This window comes from Nycticebus coucang, chromosome 2, assembly GCF_027406575.1.
Source record: "Nycticebus coucang isolate mNycCou1 chromosome 2, mNycCou1.pri, whole genome shotgun sequence".
Lineage (NCBI taxonomy): Eukaryota > Metazoa > Chordata > Mammalia > Primates > Lorisidae > Nycticebus > Nycticebus coucang.
Genome location: NC_069781.1, coordinates 38,780,938 through 38,797,015, shown reverse-complemented (window position 1 = coordinate 38,797,015; position 16,078 = coordinate 38,780,938). Strand labels below are relative to the sequence as shown.

General features: G+C 46.4%; 1 protein-coding gene across 3 annotated transcripts in view; it reads left to right on the top strand.

Annotated features, from left to right (window-relative positions):
- Nucleotides 1–13,245, top strand: part of COL15A1 (collagen type XV alpha 1 chain) — a 106,709-nt gene extending 93,464 nt beyond the window's left edge. For all 3 annotated transcript variants that reach the window (XM_053567796.1, XM_053567804.1, XM_053567788.1), the window contains 7 exons: nucleotides 3,177–3,241; nucleotides 4,711–4,839; nucleotides 4,985–5,044; nucleotides 5,767–5,826; nucleotides 9,338–9,523; nucleotides 10,810–10,925; nucleotides 12,186–13,245. In XM_053567796.1, coding sequence (XP_053423771.1) covers nucleotides 3,177–3,241; nucleotides 4,711–4,839; nucleotides 4,985–5,044; nucleotides 5,767–5,826; nucleotides 9,338–9,523; nucleotides 10,810–10,925; nucleotides 12,186–12,399 — 830 coding nt within the window. In that variant the 3' untranslated portion in view covers nucleotides 12,400–13,245. The remainder of the gene's footprint in view (nucleotides 1–3,176; nucleotides 3,242–4,710; nucleotides 4,840–4,984; nucleotides 5,045–5,766; nucleotides 5,827–9,337; nucleotides 9,524–10,809; nucleotides 10,926–12,185) is intronic.
- The last annotated feature ends 2,833 nt before the right edge of the window (nucleotides 13,246–16,078 follow it).

The following is a 16,078-nucleotide window of genomic DNA, read 5'->3' as shown; positions in this document are numbered from 1 at the left end:
GCAGTGCCTGTGGCTCAAAGGAGTAGCGCTCTGGCCCCATATGCCCGAGGTGGCAAGTTCAAACCCAGCCCCGGCCAAAAGAAAAAAAAAAGCAAGCTTCATTTATTGAGCATTTATCAAGTGCCAGGTATTTTGCTGATCACCTTACTACAGTATTTTATTGAATTCTCACAATAACCCCTGAAGTTAAGAATTTCTGTTTTACAGGTGAGGAAAGTGAGACTCAGAGACATTTAGGACCCTTTCTAGGCTCACATAGCTAATAAGTGATACCAACAGTATTGGGACCCAGATCAGTATGGCTTCAAAGCCTGGGTCATTTCCACCATGCCGGCCAACGCCTGTAGCTCAGCGGCTAGGGCGCCGGCCACATACACCGGAGCTGGTAGGTTCAAACCCAGCCCGGGCCTGCCAAACAACAATGAAAACTACAACAAAAAAATAGCTGGGTGTTATGGCGGGCGCCTGTAGTCCCAGCTACTTGGAAGGCTGAGGCAAGAGGATCACTTAAGCCTAAGAGTTTGAGGTTGCTGCAGCTGTGACGCCACGGCATTCTACCAGGGTGACAGCTTGAGACTCTGTCTCAAACAAACAAACAAATAAACAAAAATACAAAAAACAAATCCACGCTGAGGTTGACAAACATTTCCACCATGCGCCTGGTGGAAGATGGTAACAGCAGCAGTGACAGCATAACTGCGTCCTGTTCTGTTGTGTGGACTGGCATGAGCCAGGCCTGGGAGAAGCACACCTGGGAGAGACCCACCGACACTGGGACTCAGGGACAGCTTCACATGGGAAGTGACTTTAGAGCTGGGTTTTGACTTAACCTTGGATCTTTTGCATTTTTTTTTTTCTTTTTTAAAAAAGAAATGTGGTCTTACTTTGTCCCCCAGGCTGGAGCACAGTGATGCAATCATAGCTCACTGCAGCCTTGATCTCCTGGGCTCAACTGATCCTTGCACTTCAGCCTCCTGAGTAGCAGGAACTACAGCCAAAGCCATTAGCCATGCCTGGCTAAGTTTTAAGATTTATTGTGCAGACAGGCTGGTCTTAAACTCTTGGCCTCAGGAGATCTTCCCTCCTCGGCTTTCCAAAGTGCTGGGATTACAGGTGTGAGCCACCGTGCCTGGTCTAGTCTTGGATCTTTTGGCTGTAAGTGACACAAATATAACTCAAAGGAGTTCAAAGGGAAATTGACTGTGTATGAAGGAGTGAACAATCAGCTCACAGGAAGGGTAGACATGTGGTGGGACCTTAGTAGTAGCCAGAACCACGGACTCACCCCTGCCAGGATCCTCTGTCCATCTCTTTCTCTGCCTCTCTCTATGCCAGTTTCATGCTTTCTCACCACAGACCACATCCGCTGCATGGTGGGAAATATGGTTACTGACAACTGACAGCTTCTGCTGTCAGCTCAAAATCTTCTGAGTTCTTTCTCAGTTTTAGTTTGAAAAGTCCTGGGGTGGGGAAACTCCCTAGGAAGGACTCTGATGGCCTATGTTGGGCCAGGCTCCCAACCGTGGGCCAATCACCTGTAGCCAGGAGGTAGGATCATGTGAGAACATGGTAGTTATCTCTGGGAGCCAGTGGTTATAGACGTGAAGAGGAAGGTCCTAAGAGAGAAGATGATAAGGATACTGGTTCTGCAAAGCAAGAAGGGGCTGGGTGGGTAAGGCCTGCACAGCCCAGAGGGATGAATAGGATTGCACGTTACAGGGTGAGTGCAGGATGCAGAGAGGCTGTTGTCTGTAGCAGCTCTGCATGAGGGGGACCCAGGATGCCTTGCAGCATTGCACAGGGATCGCCCCTAATGTAATATGTGGCAAGTCATCATTTACAGAATACTTTCATAGCTGTTATCCCTTGTAATCTTCACAGTAACCCTGGGAGGGACAGGAAATGGGTATTATTATAAAATTTATCTCATGGATTAAGACATTGAAGCTCAAAGAGGAGACTTTCCCAAGTCACTAATACTTGTAGGAGGCATGGGTGGGATCTAAATGCAGGTCCTCTGACCCTCCATCCATTAGATGCTTACCCCCAGGTGTGGATGTTCAAGTCCCATGTTAGAACTCAAGACTTGCTTGCAATCACCTCAAGGATTTTCTGGGAACTTATAAGAACATCCTTAACTCTGCTAAGAGCTTTGCAGATTTGAGGGCAGGAGGGCAGGGGATTAGAGAGGTAGAAGAAGAATAAAGGAATAGCTATAATAAAACTCCTTTATGTTTGCACTTGCTGTGCAACTTGCAAAGCAGTGCATTCTCACCACAGCCCAGTGAAGAAGAAACGCCCTTTTGCATTTTGCAGATCATGAAACAGGTTCAGAGCTTACTGTTTCCTCAAGACTATTCAAGCAGGGAACTGACAAACCAAGACTTGAGTCCATGTCTCCAACCCCGGGGCCAAGGCTCCCGTCCCTGCACCACTCTGGCCTCCTTCCATTGCTTGGCACTTCCTCTTCCTCTTTCTGGGCCTGCTTCCTCTGTCTGGTGGTCACATGCTTGTCTCTTGGGTGAAATAAGCTGTACAAGTAAGGATATTTTTGGATGCAAGTGACAAAAAGTTCAAGTTAAACTGTCTTTCACAAACTACCACAACAAAAGGTATTTATTCACTTATAAAATTGAAAAGTTGGCCAAGTGCTGTGGCTCACACCTATAATCCTAGCATTATGGGAGGCCGAGGTGGGAGGATTGCTTGAGCCTGAGCAAGAGTGAGACCCCATCTCTACTAAAAATAGAAAAACTAGTTGAGCACTGTGGTGCACACCTGTAGCCCCAGCTGCTTGGTATGCTGAGGCAGGAGGATCACTTGAACCCAGGAGTTTGAGGTTGCAGTGAGCAATGGTGATGCCACTGCACTCTATCCAGGGTGACAGGGTAAGACTCTGTCTCAAAAAACAAACGAACAACCCCTGAGAAAGTCCTAGACATGGCTTGAATCACAGGGCAAAAATGAAAGAATCCCAGCTCTTCCTCAAACTAGTCAACGTGGCCTAAGTCATATGCTGGGTCCAGATTACCCAAGATGCAGCTGCAAGTTGGGCCATTTCGTAGCACTGTGAGTGGGGTTGTAAACACTCCACTCCAGTGATCAGCTGACACCTGAGGCATTTTTTGGAAAGTATGGGGGTTTTTTTGTAACTTCTCTTTTCTGCTTTGTCTTAGCTGTGGCCCTTCCAGGCCCACCTGGCCCTCCAGGGCAGCCAGGGCTCCCCGGCTCCCGAAACTTGGTTAGTATCATTATCAATGTGCCTTCCTCATTCCATTTTGGATGGATTTACTTAAAAATCTGGCTATAGAGTTTAGGGCCTGATACCCTTTGGGGATTAGCCTCTGTGACAGTAGAACTGATGCAATTCTATAAAGAATAGAGGGAATTTATTATCAATGCAGATGACTTATTACATGTCATTTGTTATATGAGAAACAAAATCACTTATTTAAGTTCTACCCTTTGAATCCTGAATTGACTAAGCTATAACAAAAAACAATCATTTTACATCAAAAAAGAAGAAAAAAATTTTAAAATGTATGTGGTACATGTATAGGTGATCATTATATAATTCTTTCAACTGTACTGCATGTTAAAAATCTTGCCTAATACATTCTTCTTAGTAAAGTATCATAAGAATGGAAAAAGAAAAAAAGAAGATCAGTCCACGAGTGTAAACAGTATCAGAACAGGCCCTTGTGCTGTTCATATTTACCCTGGATAGTTAGTTCAAAGGGCATCTCTTATAACATTTGTTATTCTGCAGTTGTGGGAACAAAGTATGGTGCTCTGAGATCATTAAAATGCACAAAAGATGGACAGATTATCTTACAAAGATGTCAGGAGTCCTAAGAATGCTCTTTGATCTTTGCTGGATTTTAGCTGCCAAAAACAAACAAACAAACAAAAACTGTCCAACTGATGATAGAATTTTGATATTTGGTTCCTTTGGGGAGAGATTCTCAGCCATTTTGACGTGCAAAGCCATTATCTTCAAGGCTAAGTGAAAATTAATTTTTCATAATCTTTCTCAGTGAAAATGAAAAATAAAAACTCTCTTAGCTGGTATTTCTCTGAAACATGATGCTACTTCATAGATTTTTTACAGTTTCTCTATCTACTCCCAGCTATGCCAAATGACTGTCTAATCTTTGGCAGCTTTCTAGACAGAGAAATTACAGACCCTCATTTTCTATAATGTATTTAATATTGTAACTACCCAGCTAGACAAAAAAGTTTTAAGACCTAAGTATAGTGTCACTTGCTTGCATTTCTTACTCCAAATGAAAATAATTTGGAAACTCCTCAAAGAGTAGCACGAAGCGATACCACTTAACGTCAGGACTACCACGCAGCTTTGAAAATGAGACAGGGCTCACCAAAGTTTTTGCTAATACCAAAACCCAACAAAGACAACTCTGTTGACAATTTTTAAATGTCTTTATACTCACAAAATATCACCTTTTTGTTTTAATTCATTTTTGTAAGTTAGGTATGTGTTTCAAAGTGATACGTGTTTGTGTTCTATCAAAAAGAGTGCCCCTTAGCTATCAGTGAGTGTCTAAACCTCTGCATGGCACACAGTAAGCCTTTCTATTGAACACGAGGGGACAGTTCATAGTTGACTGTACAAAGAGGCTGGTTGTGTCACATTGTGTCCCTGCCCTGATGATAACGGCGGTGATTGGACCCTGAATGATCTGCCAGGTCACGACCTTCAGCAACATGGCTGACATGCTGCAGAAAGCTCACCTGGTGATAGAAGGAACGTTCATCTACCTGCAGGACAGCACTGAGTTTTTCATCCGCGTTAGAGATGGCTGGAAAAAATTACAGGTGATGCCTAAACTCCCTTTAACAAACTGCCTCCAGACACCCTCTTAAAAAAATAATCTGCTCCTGTAAATGTCATTTTCCTGCTTTGGAAATAGAAAAAAGTTTCTAGTTGATGTCTCATTTCAATGTACCATTTTCCTTAAAGCTGGGAGAGCTGATCCCCATTCCTGACGACAGCCCTCCACCCCCAGCCCTGTCCAGCAACGTGAGTAGTTGCCCTGCCTTGTGGCTCATGCCTTCCTTGGCCAGTGTGTCTGGAGTCCCTCTGGGTGTCCAGCTGGACAACCAGCTCTGCATGTTTAATATTGAAAGGAAACCCAGAAGTTACCAGGTGCCCACAGAGCCTTCTCACGGTGGCCTGGAGGGAGAACTGGACCCAGGTCTGGAGACATGCTGTTCTCATATAGAAACTGAGTCCTCCTGGGCAGGCAGCTTCCCCTCTCTTGGCCTCAGTTTATTCATCTGTGAAATCACTGGCTGGCAAAAGCAATCCTCCAATCTTGGTGGAGAAGTTTCCTTTAATTTTTAACACTCTCTGCCTGATAAGTACATTACCAATTGCTGTTGTCCATCTTACGGCCCTACAAGCAGCCCTTTCAGGCAGGTATCCCATTTTACAGATAATGAAACTGAGGCTTTGAGGAGGTGGCTTTCTCTGTTAAGTGAGAGTTGGTTTTTAAACATGTGTCTTCTGCTTTCTTGGTTTAGTGCTCTTTTTAAAAGTCTTGAGAACGTCCCCTCTGTTTCTGAGGATGACCTTTTCATGGGAGCCTGAATCTCCTCAGAGTTAAGAGTCACAATTGAAACAATGACAAACTATATTTTAAAGTATCTTCTCTAGAAACATTGCACTTGTCCCTCAATGTCCTCTGAAGAACAGACTTAATGCATATTCAGAACTCTTTCTTTTCCTCTTTTACATAACAGCCACATCGCCCTCCACCTCCAGTGAACCCTATTTCAAGTGCCAATTACGAGAAGCCTGCCGTAAGTACGATTTGTGCATTCACTCTGCAAGCACTGAGTGTGTGTCTCTTGTAGACGAGGCCCTGTGCTTAGTGCATAGTCCCTGCCATCAAGATGCTTGTGGGCTAGCAAGAGAAGCAAACAAAAAAACAGGAGAATTACAATGCAATTGTGTGCTAAGTTCTTTGAGTGAGGCAGGCACAGGGCGCTGAGGGTATGAAGAAGGCCAAAGAAGTCTGCCTGGGGTAGGGAACATCTAAATAAGACCTGAGGATAGTTGGGTTCATGAGTGAGCCAGCGAAGGGAAGAAAGAACAGAGGGAGGCAAGGGGAAGTCCTATAACTGCAAGTATTTCAGTCTAACTACAGGAACAAAGCCCAAGGCAGAAAAGGAAGAAGTTTGGTTTGCAGAAGTCAGCAAGGGCAGGGGCTAGTCATCAAGAGCTTGAAAGCCAAGCTGAGAACTTTGTGCTGTGGGCAGTGGAGAGCTTCTGGAGGGTTTACAGCAGGAGACAGGTGTGATAAGATGGGCATGTCAGAAATTAGCTCTGTTACAGTGTCAGGTGGACTGCAGGGGACCTGTGCAGTCCCAAGGGCATGAGGTGGCTCCTGTGCTGTCACAGCAGTGAGCATGTAGAAAAATAGGCAGACTGAAGAGACGGGAAGGTGCCAGGAGTGACCACTTTGATCACCGGCTGGATATGGGGAGGGAGGATGAGACAGATGACACCCACGTTTCTGCAGGGGTAATTCAGCAGGGATGGTTTCCTTTCCAGGGATCACTTATTTGTTGGGATTTTGTTAGGATTAGAAACTCTCACTCTGTTCCTTTGACAGTTGAAGTGAAAATCTTGTTCAAATCATTCCAGGCACCTCGTGGGACTCAGTTGTAGGAAGCATAGCCAGGCTGGGGACTCTTGTCTCAGCCATCAGTCTGTGTTACTGTTTCTGCAGACCACCTTCCACAGGGTCTTTCTTCCTACCCAGAAGGCACATACAGGTTACAGGAGCTTGCACACAGCTTTGGCACTGATTCTGGCCCCCGCTCTGTGATCCTACGGCTGCCAAACCCCATATTACCTGACTCGATTAGGAGTCCTGGGAGAGAGAGTCTGTGTGGTCTCTTCCGTTGCCCACTCCCTGCCCAGTCGAGAATGCCCGGGGAATGAGTTGAAAGCCTAGGGCCACTTCTTGTAGCAAGGATTCTGGGGATACTTTCAAAGAACCAGATATGGGTATGCCAGACACCAGAAATATGTCACCTGTAGTGCTGTCCTCCCTCCAGGGGGAGCTCACCGGGAGCATGGTGAGTCGGGGTGCCAGCAGGTTACAGGGCAGTAGGAGTCCTGTGCAGTGATCAGGGACTGGACTATGAGAAGCAAAAACCAAAAGGAACTGATAGAAGAAATACGAGAAGGAAACCGGGAACCCGTAGCCAGAGAGGAAGAAGAATGCCAAGCAAGGCAGTAGCCACCCACGTCCAAGGCTGCCAGGAAATCCATAAAAAGAACTAAAAGGTATCCTTCAAATTTAGAAGTTAGAGCACAGGATTTCAGTGGCCAACAAAATTCTAGTTAGTTGCGGAGTAAATGGGAGGTGAGGGAAGGGAGAAGTGAGTGGAGGCAGTAGCTTAAGGGTTTTTTTCATAGTGTTTTATAAATGCAAGAGTCACACATATTCATTGTAGAAAATTTTGACAATGTATAAAAAGAATGGAGAATAAAATAGTAACTTACCTGTAATTTTACCAAAATGACAACCATTCATAGAATAGCTCTTTTAACATTTTGATTGTTACAATGTTAATGTCTTCCTAAAAGTGATACATACTCATTGTAAAAATGTTCTAGCAATTAGAGAAATATAAACATGAGAGCACAAAAGCCCTCAATCTCACCATTCGGAAACAACCATAATTCCAGACATTTCTCTCTGTCCCCTTAAAGGAGAGATGGAGCCGGGTGGGATTACTAGCGTGGCACCGAAGCCCTACACATGCTCCCTGCCTTTGTTTGGTGGCCACCGCTGACACTAGGGAAGTCTCATTCCCTTAAGGCTTCTGGTGAATCCCCTTTGATGTAGCCCCAAAAGCACACTGGGTGCAGGGTGATGAGAGCACGGGGCCTGGTCCCCCAGATGTCCCCAGATGCGAGAAAAGGAGGAAGACAGGGTGGAGGCAGCGTGGCTCATGTCAGGGGCGTCAGAGGGCCAGGGTGTGTGTGTTGGGGGGGTTGGGGGGGATAGGAATCTGGTGGCCTGCAATGTGCTAAACCTGGTAAGGTCAAGCTTGAAGTGCCTGCCACTGGGAGGCCTGTTCTGTTGGAGAGGCCTTAGTTTGGGGAGGACAGGGTTGGGGACTGGGAGTGAACCTCTAGACCTCTGAGTGGTGAGCAAGGCAGAGCCCCGGATGAATACAGAGTGAGAGAGTGGAGGAGGCGGCAACTGAGCACCTGTCCTGCGCAGGAGACAGGGAAGGAGGGGCTGGGGAATTGAGAACAAAGCTAGAGACACACAAGGGCTACATGGGGTAGCCTGGACACTGCCACTCATAGCCAGCTGTGGCCAACTGGCTGGAATCTTGAAAAGCAGAAGAAAGCCATCATGACAGTCCTGTGTGCTAGAACATGTACCCACAGGCTTCGCTCAGGCCTGGCCACCTCTTGCCCCACCACATTGGGGCTCTTTTCATGTCCTTGGGCTTAAAATATTTTAAAACATCTTCCGTTTTTATCATCTGGGGCCCAGGTCCTGCACTAGCCCTCCCCAGCTCTAAGTTTATGAGATGAAAGTTACTGCTGAGACGAGATTGATGAGGAGGGAATGTGTGTCCCTTGATTACAGGATGCATTCCTGAGGGGGTGGCAGACAGAGCTGGGAGACGGGCTGCAGAGGGAGGCTGGGGAGAGAACAGTAGAAAGACAGACTCGGAATGGCTTTTTGTTCTGGCTGCAGGGATGTGGGGCTAGAATCACTATTATACCCCCAGTTTCCAGAAGGGTGTGTCCTAGCAGTCTTTGTCATAGTGTCACACCCTTCTCTTTAGGCCACCTTCTTCCTGGCCCTCACACGATCAGCCCCAGGCCCACTCAGGAGACGGGAGGAAGGGCAGCAGGCAGATGGCTGGGTGAAGCTCTGGGACCCAGGACCCTGCTGGAGACTGGGCTGGGAGGACCCAGAAGCCTCAGACATGCAGCTGCAGGCTGGTTTCAGATCTGTTCTGATCTCTGAAGTGCTTTATTCAGTCCAAGCAGTGTTGTGCTTTATTTTTCTCTTCTAAGGGAGAATTTTTCCCACTAATAGCTATTCAGAGGGCTGAGGAAGGCTGCTTTGGAGACCATAGCGCTCCCTCCCTGGACACGGTCGAGCAGAGGCTGAAATTCCAGCATCACAGAGAGCTCGACTAAGATGACCACCGTGATGTGCTGCCTCCCAGCCTGCAACGTTGAGGATCTGCTCAGAGACCTGGGACAGTCATAGCGGTTGGGCTTTGCCTTTGATTCTAACCGTACTCTGATTTCTCTCACTTCTTTCAGCTGCACTTGGTCGCCCTGAACATGCCATTTTCTGGGGACATTCGAGCTGATTTTCAGTGCTTCCAGCAGGCCAGGGCTGCAGGCCTCTTGTCCACCTACCGAGCATTCTTATCCTCCCACTTGCAAGATCTCTCCACAGTTGTGAGGAAGGCAGAGAGACACAGCCTTCCCATAGTGAACCTCAAGGTACAAATCAACACGGTCTCACCTCCTTCTGGAGGCATGGACCTCCACAGGCCTGGGCACGTTGCTGTTCCCTAACACCACCACGGGATCGCTAGCTCCAGGCCCAGCTCTCCACCTGACCGGCTGTGCCACTTTGTGCAGATCGCTTTCCCTCTCTGGACCTGTTCCCTTCCTGCTTGGATGGTCTGTGACTCCTGGAGCACACAGGAGAAATAATAACATCTTTCATGTATATAGGATTTTCACTTGTTTATGAAGCACTTAGATCTATTCTTTTAATAGGTACTTCTGATAAAAAATGGAAGTTGTTCTTTTCTCAGTTTATCAGATAAGAAAACTGAGGCTCAGCAGAAGAAAGCGATTTGCTCAAAGTCACTGCAAACTAGCATTGGTTTCTTTAACTCCTATATCTGGAGCTGCAGGTCCCACCTGAGGATGCCTTATGTGGGCCTCAGCTGAGTGGCACCAGAGAACAGCTGGGGGACACTGGTCCCAGGAAAGAGGCACTTTGTCCTGAACGCCAGTTGGGTGTTTTCTGAGCATGTAAACTGCCAAAGCCTGACTGGCTGGTAAGGCAGAGCCTTATAAGGTCCCTTAAATGTACCATAGAAATAAATAACAGACTCCTTTAAAGCTACAGAGGGAGAGCTCTGTTGCTGCTCACACACATCCTGGCTCCTAATGACTAACTTGCTTGCTCTCAAAGGTACTTCAAGTCCTTGTAGACCCTGCAACCCCAGTACTCCAATTTGGAACTTAGAGGCCGGCAAGTTCCATCCTAATCCTATACCCAGCACTTTCCACCCATTCTTCCTGAGTTCTGTTCTCTACCACCACTGGAATTATTTTTATTCTTACATCTCTCCGTAAGAGACCAGACTCTTTCAGAAAAAGGACTAAGAGATTCATCTCTATATAATCCACAGTGTAGATTGACACAAGGCCAGGCACAGATTAGAAGCTCAGTATACATACATAAAAATGTTTAAATATCAATAATAAAATCAAGAACTAAAATATACTTCTGATGGGGAGGAGTACTGTACACATATATGATAAGAGACATTGCTTCAAGAAATAAGATAGTAAAATCAAAAGGCTTCAAGGCTGGATTATAAAATCAAACTGTGAACATCTCTCAAGTTTGCACTCTGTCCAGACTCTGGGATTGGGGCTGGGACTTCCATGTGAGATGCCATCGGGGCTTTGGAGAATGAGTAAAAACATCTGGTTTATTTATAGGCTGATGGTACCATGATTCTAATGTGGTATTTTTGTCTCTATAGGGCCAAGTACTTTTTAATAATTGGGACTCGATTTTTTCTGGCCATGGAGGTCAGTTCAATACTCACATTCCAATATACTCCTTTGATGGCCGAGACGTAATGACAGATCCTTCTTGGTAAGTGAGGGTGGAAGTCCTCAGATACCATATGAGGGACAGTTTTAGGATGCATCCTAACAATCAGATGCCTTTATCACCTGCCCCTCTGGGATGGTATTAACATAAAGTCACCTTGAGGCAACTGAGTGTCAGGAGAAAGCCCTGTCCTTGGAGCCAGAAGACCCAAGTCCAGTAGCTCAATATGGAACCTTGGACAAGGCATTTCCACTCTTTGAACCTCAGCTGCCTTACCTGTCAAAGGGGCAAGATAATCACATCTATACTATAGGATTTTTCTGTGAATAAAAATGATTATGGATGAAAACATAGCATTGAGTGGGCACTTAATAAGCGGCAAGTGATGCAACTCCTGGTGCTCCATAACTCTATACTGTGAGTTGCATTCTAAATCTTTGACAATTACATGTGCTCTTCAGAATAGAACTCAGTAAATCTTTCCTCAGTGTCTACTTTATACCAGGCCTAGACGGCACAGTAATAAACCTAGAGCCCTACCCCACCCCCTTACAGGACTCACAGTCTACAGAGACACAGGCTGACAATGATTCTAGACAGAATGCTATAATCATAACATGGAGACACAGGGCAAGAATCAGAGAAGGCTTCCTGCAAGAGGAGGCATTTATTGACCTTAGAAAGATGAGAAGGAGTCACTGTTGTAAAAGTGAAAGAGAGGCTACTGCAAACCAAGGGACTTCATAAGCAGAAGCTTAGATTCACAAAAGCAGAAGGAATGATTTGAAAATGACTGTTAGCTGCACATGGCTGGAATATCATGTGTTCAGAAAGCTGGCAAAAGCAATGAGGATAGAGAGGTGGTTTGGCATTAGACCATGGAAAGTTAAGGAGTTTGGCTTGATTCACTAAACAGATGCCAATTTTTTTTTTTTTTATCAAGATATACCACAATGAAGTGTCATTTCAAAAAGTAACATGATAGCCAGGCATAGTCGCTCATGCCTACAATCCTAGCACTCTGGGAGACTAAAGCAGGTGGATTGCTTGAGTTCAGGAGTTCAAAGCCAGCCTAAGCAAGAGTGAGACCCCGTCTCTACTAAAAATAGAAAAATGAGCTGGGCATCATGGTGGGCACCTGTAGTCCCAGCTTCTCAGGAGGCTGAGGCAGGAGGATCACTTCAGCCCAGGAATCTGAGGTTGCTGTGGGCTATGACACCACAGTACTCTAGCCTGCACAACAGAGTGAGACTGTCTCAAAAAAAAAAAAAAAAAAGGTAACATGACAAAATTACTTTTTAGGCCCCAGAAGGTCATCTGGCATGGCTCCAGCACCCATGGTGTCCGCCTTGTGGATCAGTACTGTGAAGCCTGGCGAACAGCGGACATGGCAGTCACGGGATTCGCCTCCCCGCTGAGCTCGGGGAATATTCTGGACCAGAAAGCATATAGCTGTTCTGATAGGCTAATTGTCCTATGTATCGAGAACAGTTTCATGACAGACGCTAGGAAGTAATGATTCTTAATGAGTTTTCAAATTTTTCCTATGTGAAGAGTTGACACTGAAATCTAAAATGTTTAAATGTTGTAAATATTACAGTGTTTTATTACGTATTCGTTATAAGAGCAACCAAAGAAAACATACCTCAATACACTCAAAACTGAAGACATAAAGGACTCAGATCAAAGACAAAATCTGATCCATCTCTTGGTGCTAGATTCTGCAGGAAACGCCATGCAGTGCGGACACATCCCAGCACAGGTTAAGAGCAAGTTGAAAACAGCAGGCCGTGGCACTCTGCCCGCTGCATCCTTCAGAAAGTTACTTCCTCCTTTTAGGCATTGTTGTTGAGTGTTCCGATGTCCTTCATGTTTTCTTACCAAGTCAGTGTTTAGGAATGTTTCCCCTCTCTAAGTTATGTGCAGACAGAGTGCTTTTTTCTTTCCCATACATCCATCATTTGTAACTGGTTTTCTTACAGAGAAACAGAACTGTTCAAATGATCCTGTTTAACATTTTTTTCCTTAAAATATTATTGCCATGATGCTTTAGGAGTTTTTATATGTTTACACAATCATATTTTAGAATGGCATCTGTTTATATAACTCTGACTTGCTGGAAAAGTTGAAACTCCAAATTATCTGAAACTCGAAAAGAAATAGCACATAATTGCTACTTTCCCTTGGCGGCTCCTCTCCCCACCCCTACCCCACAATTTTATGACTTCCATTAGGCAAGTCTTGAACTACAACTACAACCGAAACAAACAGGTTCATAGAGATGAATTTTCTGACAAACGTATCTTCATGCTGTATACTTTGATTATTTTTCCATGTAAGTGAACATAAAATCATCTTTTCCACGCGCTTTCTTCAGTTTGACTTTGTCTCCCTCACTCCTTTATTCTCCTTCACTGATGTGGAAGTTGACCTGGGCGGGTAGGGGGTTGCTAATTCTGTCACTGTCACTTGTGCTTCTCCTCAGGGGATGAGCAGAGAACAGAAAGATTTTCCCATCATGCTCATCCATTCCTGCCTGTTGTCTCTGTGTGGTGGGGGCAGTGCGGGGCAGGCAGAAGAGCCCCAGAGTGGGAAATAGGATGAACTTGATTCTGCCACCGGCTCAGTGCATGGCCTTGGGCAAGTCTGCCTCTTTCTCCCTGGGAAGTTGGAATAAGACAAGCATGAGATCAGCTCCCTGTTACTAAACGTCAAACTTATTATATATCCCATCTAATTTTCATAATAGCTCTGCAAGGTGGGTCTTTTTACCTCTACTTTACAAATTGAAAACCAGGCCAGGTGCAGTGGCTCACTTCTGTAATTCTAGCACTCTGAAAGGCCAAGGTGGGTGGATTGCTTGAGCTCAGGAGTTCAAGACCAGCGTGAGCAAGGGGAAGACCCCTGTCTCTACTATGACAGAAAAATTAGCTGGGTGTTGTGGTGGGCTTCTGTAGTCCCAGCTACTTGGGAGGCCGAGACAAGTTAATCGCTTGACTGCAAAAGTTTGAGGTTGCTGTGAGCTATGATGCTACCACACTCAAGGATGACAGAGTAAGACTCTGTCTCAAAAAAAAAAAGAAAAATTAAAAACAAAAGAAAACAAAACGGTGGAGGCTTAGGAAGTTCATTTGCCTCAGGTCACACAGGTGAGTGGCAGGGCTGGTTTCACACTTGGGGTCTGTTCCACTCCAGCACCAACCATCTTCCCAAGGAGCCACCAGGCAAGGCTGCCTCTCTGCTCCCTCCCAGCTCCAAGCATGTGACTCTCTGGCTCCTGCTGTAACTCTGTAGGAGAAACATAATCGCCAGGCAAGAGGCACACTGGGATATTTCCTCCCATTCAGCTGGGCTGGCCCAGAAACTTAGCAAAGTGAATTCACCCTAATAGTCCTTGAATGAGGAAGGAAATAGAAGAGAAAAAAAAGTCACCCAGAATCTCCACTTAGGGGCTTCCTACATGGAAGAGCAGTGAGACTGGCTCTCATGAGTCATGGCACACACATACAGCTACAGGTTGCAAAGCCCCAGAGATGGATTATTGAGGACCCGTGCCCCCACTGAGTGATAGGGCTGGAGGTGCTTGTTGTGGACAGGAGCTGGGGGGAAGGGTCAGAGGACCCTGAGGCCACTCAGTGCAGCCGCCTATTTCAGTTAAGTCCACAAGGACAGAGGCCACGGCAGGAGCAGGCTAGGATGGGGAGCTGGGAGGAGACAAACGGAGGACAGACCCCTTTGCTAGCCTTGGGAGAGGACGTTGAGGTCTCTGTCCTGGCCACCCAGGCCTCTTCATGTGCAGGAGGAGGCATCACTGACCTCCCAGAAGGGGGCCCTGAATCACCTCCATGCCCCTCCTGAGAATTACCGTCAGGATCCTAGGCCTGGCATTCAAGAACCTTCACCAGGCTTTCCTGTCACAGGCCAAAGGCCATCATCCTGGTGTCCTCATATCACTTAGGCAAGCCACACAGGCTCCCTCTCCAGCTGTGCTGTCCGTGTGCTGCCCCATCTTGCAGGTCCATGTCACAGACCCTGGGCAGTTAGACGAGTCTGCAGGAAAGCCTGGCCCTTCTGCAATGGCCAGTGCGTCTGTGCCTGTCTGCTTTTCATCCTGCTTCCTCCTCCAAGCACCTGATGTGTTCAACATCTGAATCTTGTCAGACAATGAGACCCAAAGGCCGAAGAGCCTGCAAGCCTTCCTTCTACCCCACACCTGGAAGCCTTGAATAAACCTGAAGGCTGAGAAGCCAACTGACAGTCTCAGAGAGACATGATAAGGGAGGGAAGATTTGCCACAAGTGGGTCGTCTTTCTAGTGCTAGAGGTCTTTGGGAGACATGGTCTGAGTCCACACTGCAGGATCTCCAACTCTGAAACCCTGCAGCATCCAAAGTCTCCCAGGAGGAGGCAGAGTTGGAGGGTGCAAAGGAGCAAAAGATTGAGAAGGTGTTGTGGAAGGGACAGGGAATATGAAGGAGAAGGTCCAGGACAATCCCCACCCAACCTGGACATGGTCAGATAGTATGGCTGGAAGAAAAGTCAAGGGAGCCGGAAGAATGGGCTGCAGGACCTGCCTCAAATTTCCTGAGTCTTTTGGCCTTTTTGTGGCATGCATTGTGTCACTTGAACCTGGAAGGAGTGTGAGCAGGAGAAGGGTCAGTCAATGAAGGAAACACAACTCAAACTAACAAGACCGGGAAAAAAAGGAATGTACTGTGTCATGAAACTGATAAAACTGGGAAGCACAGGGTACATAGAAACTCGAGCAATGTGGACATGGCAACGTGGTGACTTTGTCTCTTCTGTGCACAGTGTGTGTGTGTTTGTGCACGCGCGCATGTGTGGTGGCTGGCTGCTTCTCTTGTGTATGGCTTCTCTTCTCCAACTGAGAATGAGATTCCTTCCTGTGGCAGGGATATCTACAGATAGCTCCAGGCTTTATATTATTCCATCACTCCAGAGAGTGGCCGCAGAGGAGAAAGAGAACACTTCCTTTCCCCTCTGGATTATATTAATTCCTAGAATAGACCCGGACTGATCCCACTTGTGTTGTGTGCCCATAATTGTGATTGGCAGCCCTCCATACCCAAGAGATGAGTTATGAGTTGTGCGGAAGGAACAATTCCTCTGCCCGAAGTGAATGAAGGGTTGAAATGACCAGATAAGGGAGGCTTAGAGGGTTAATATGCCGCCTCA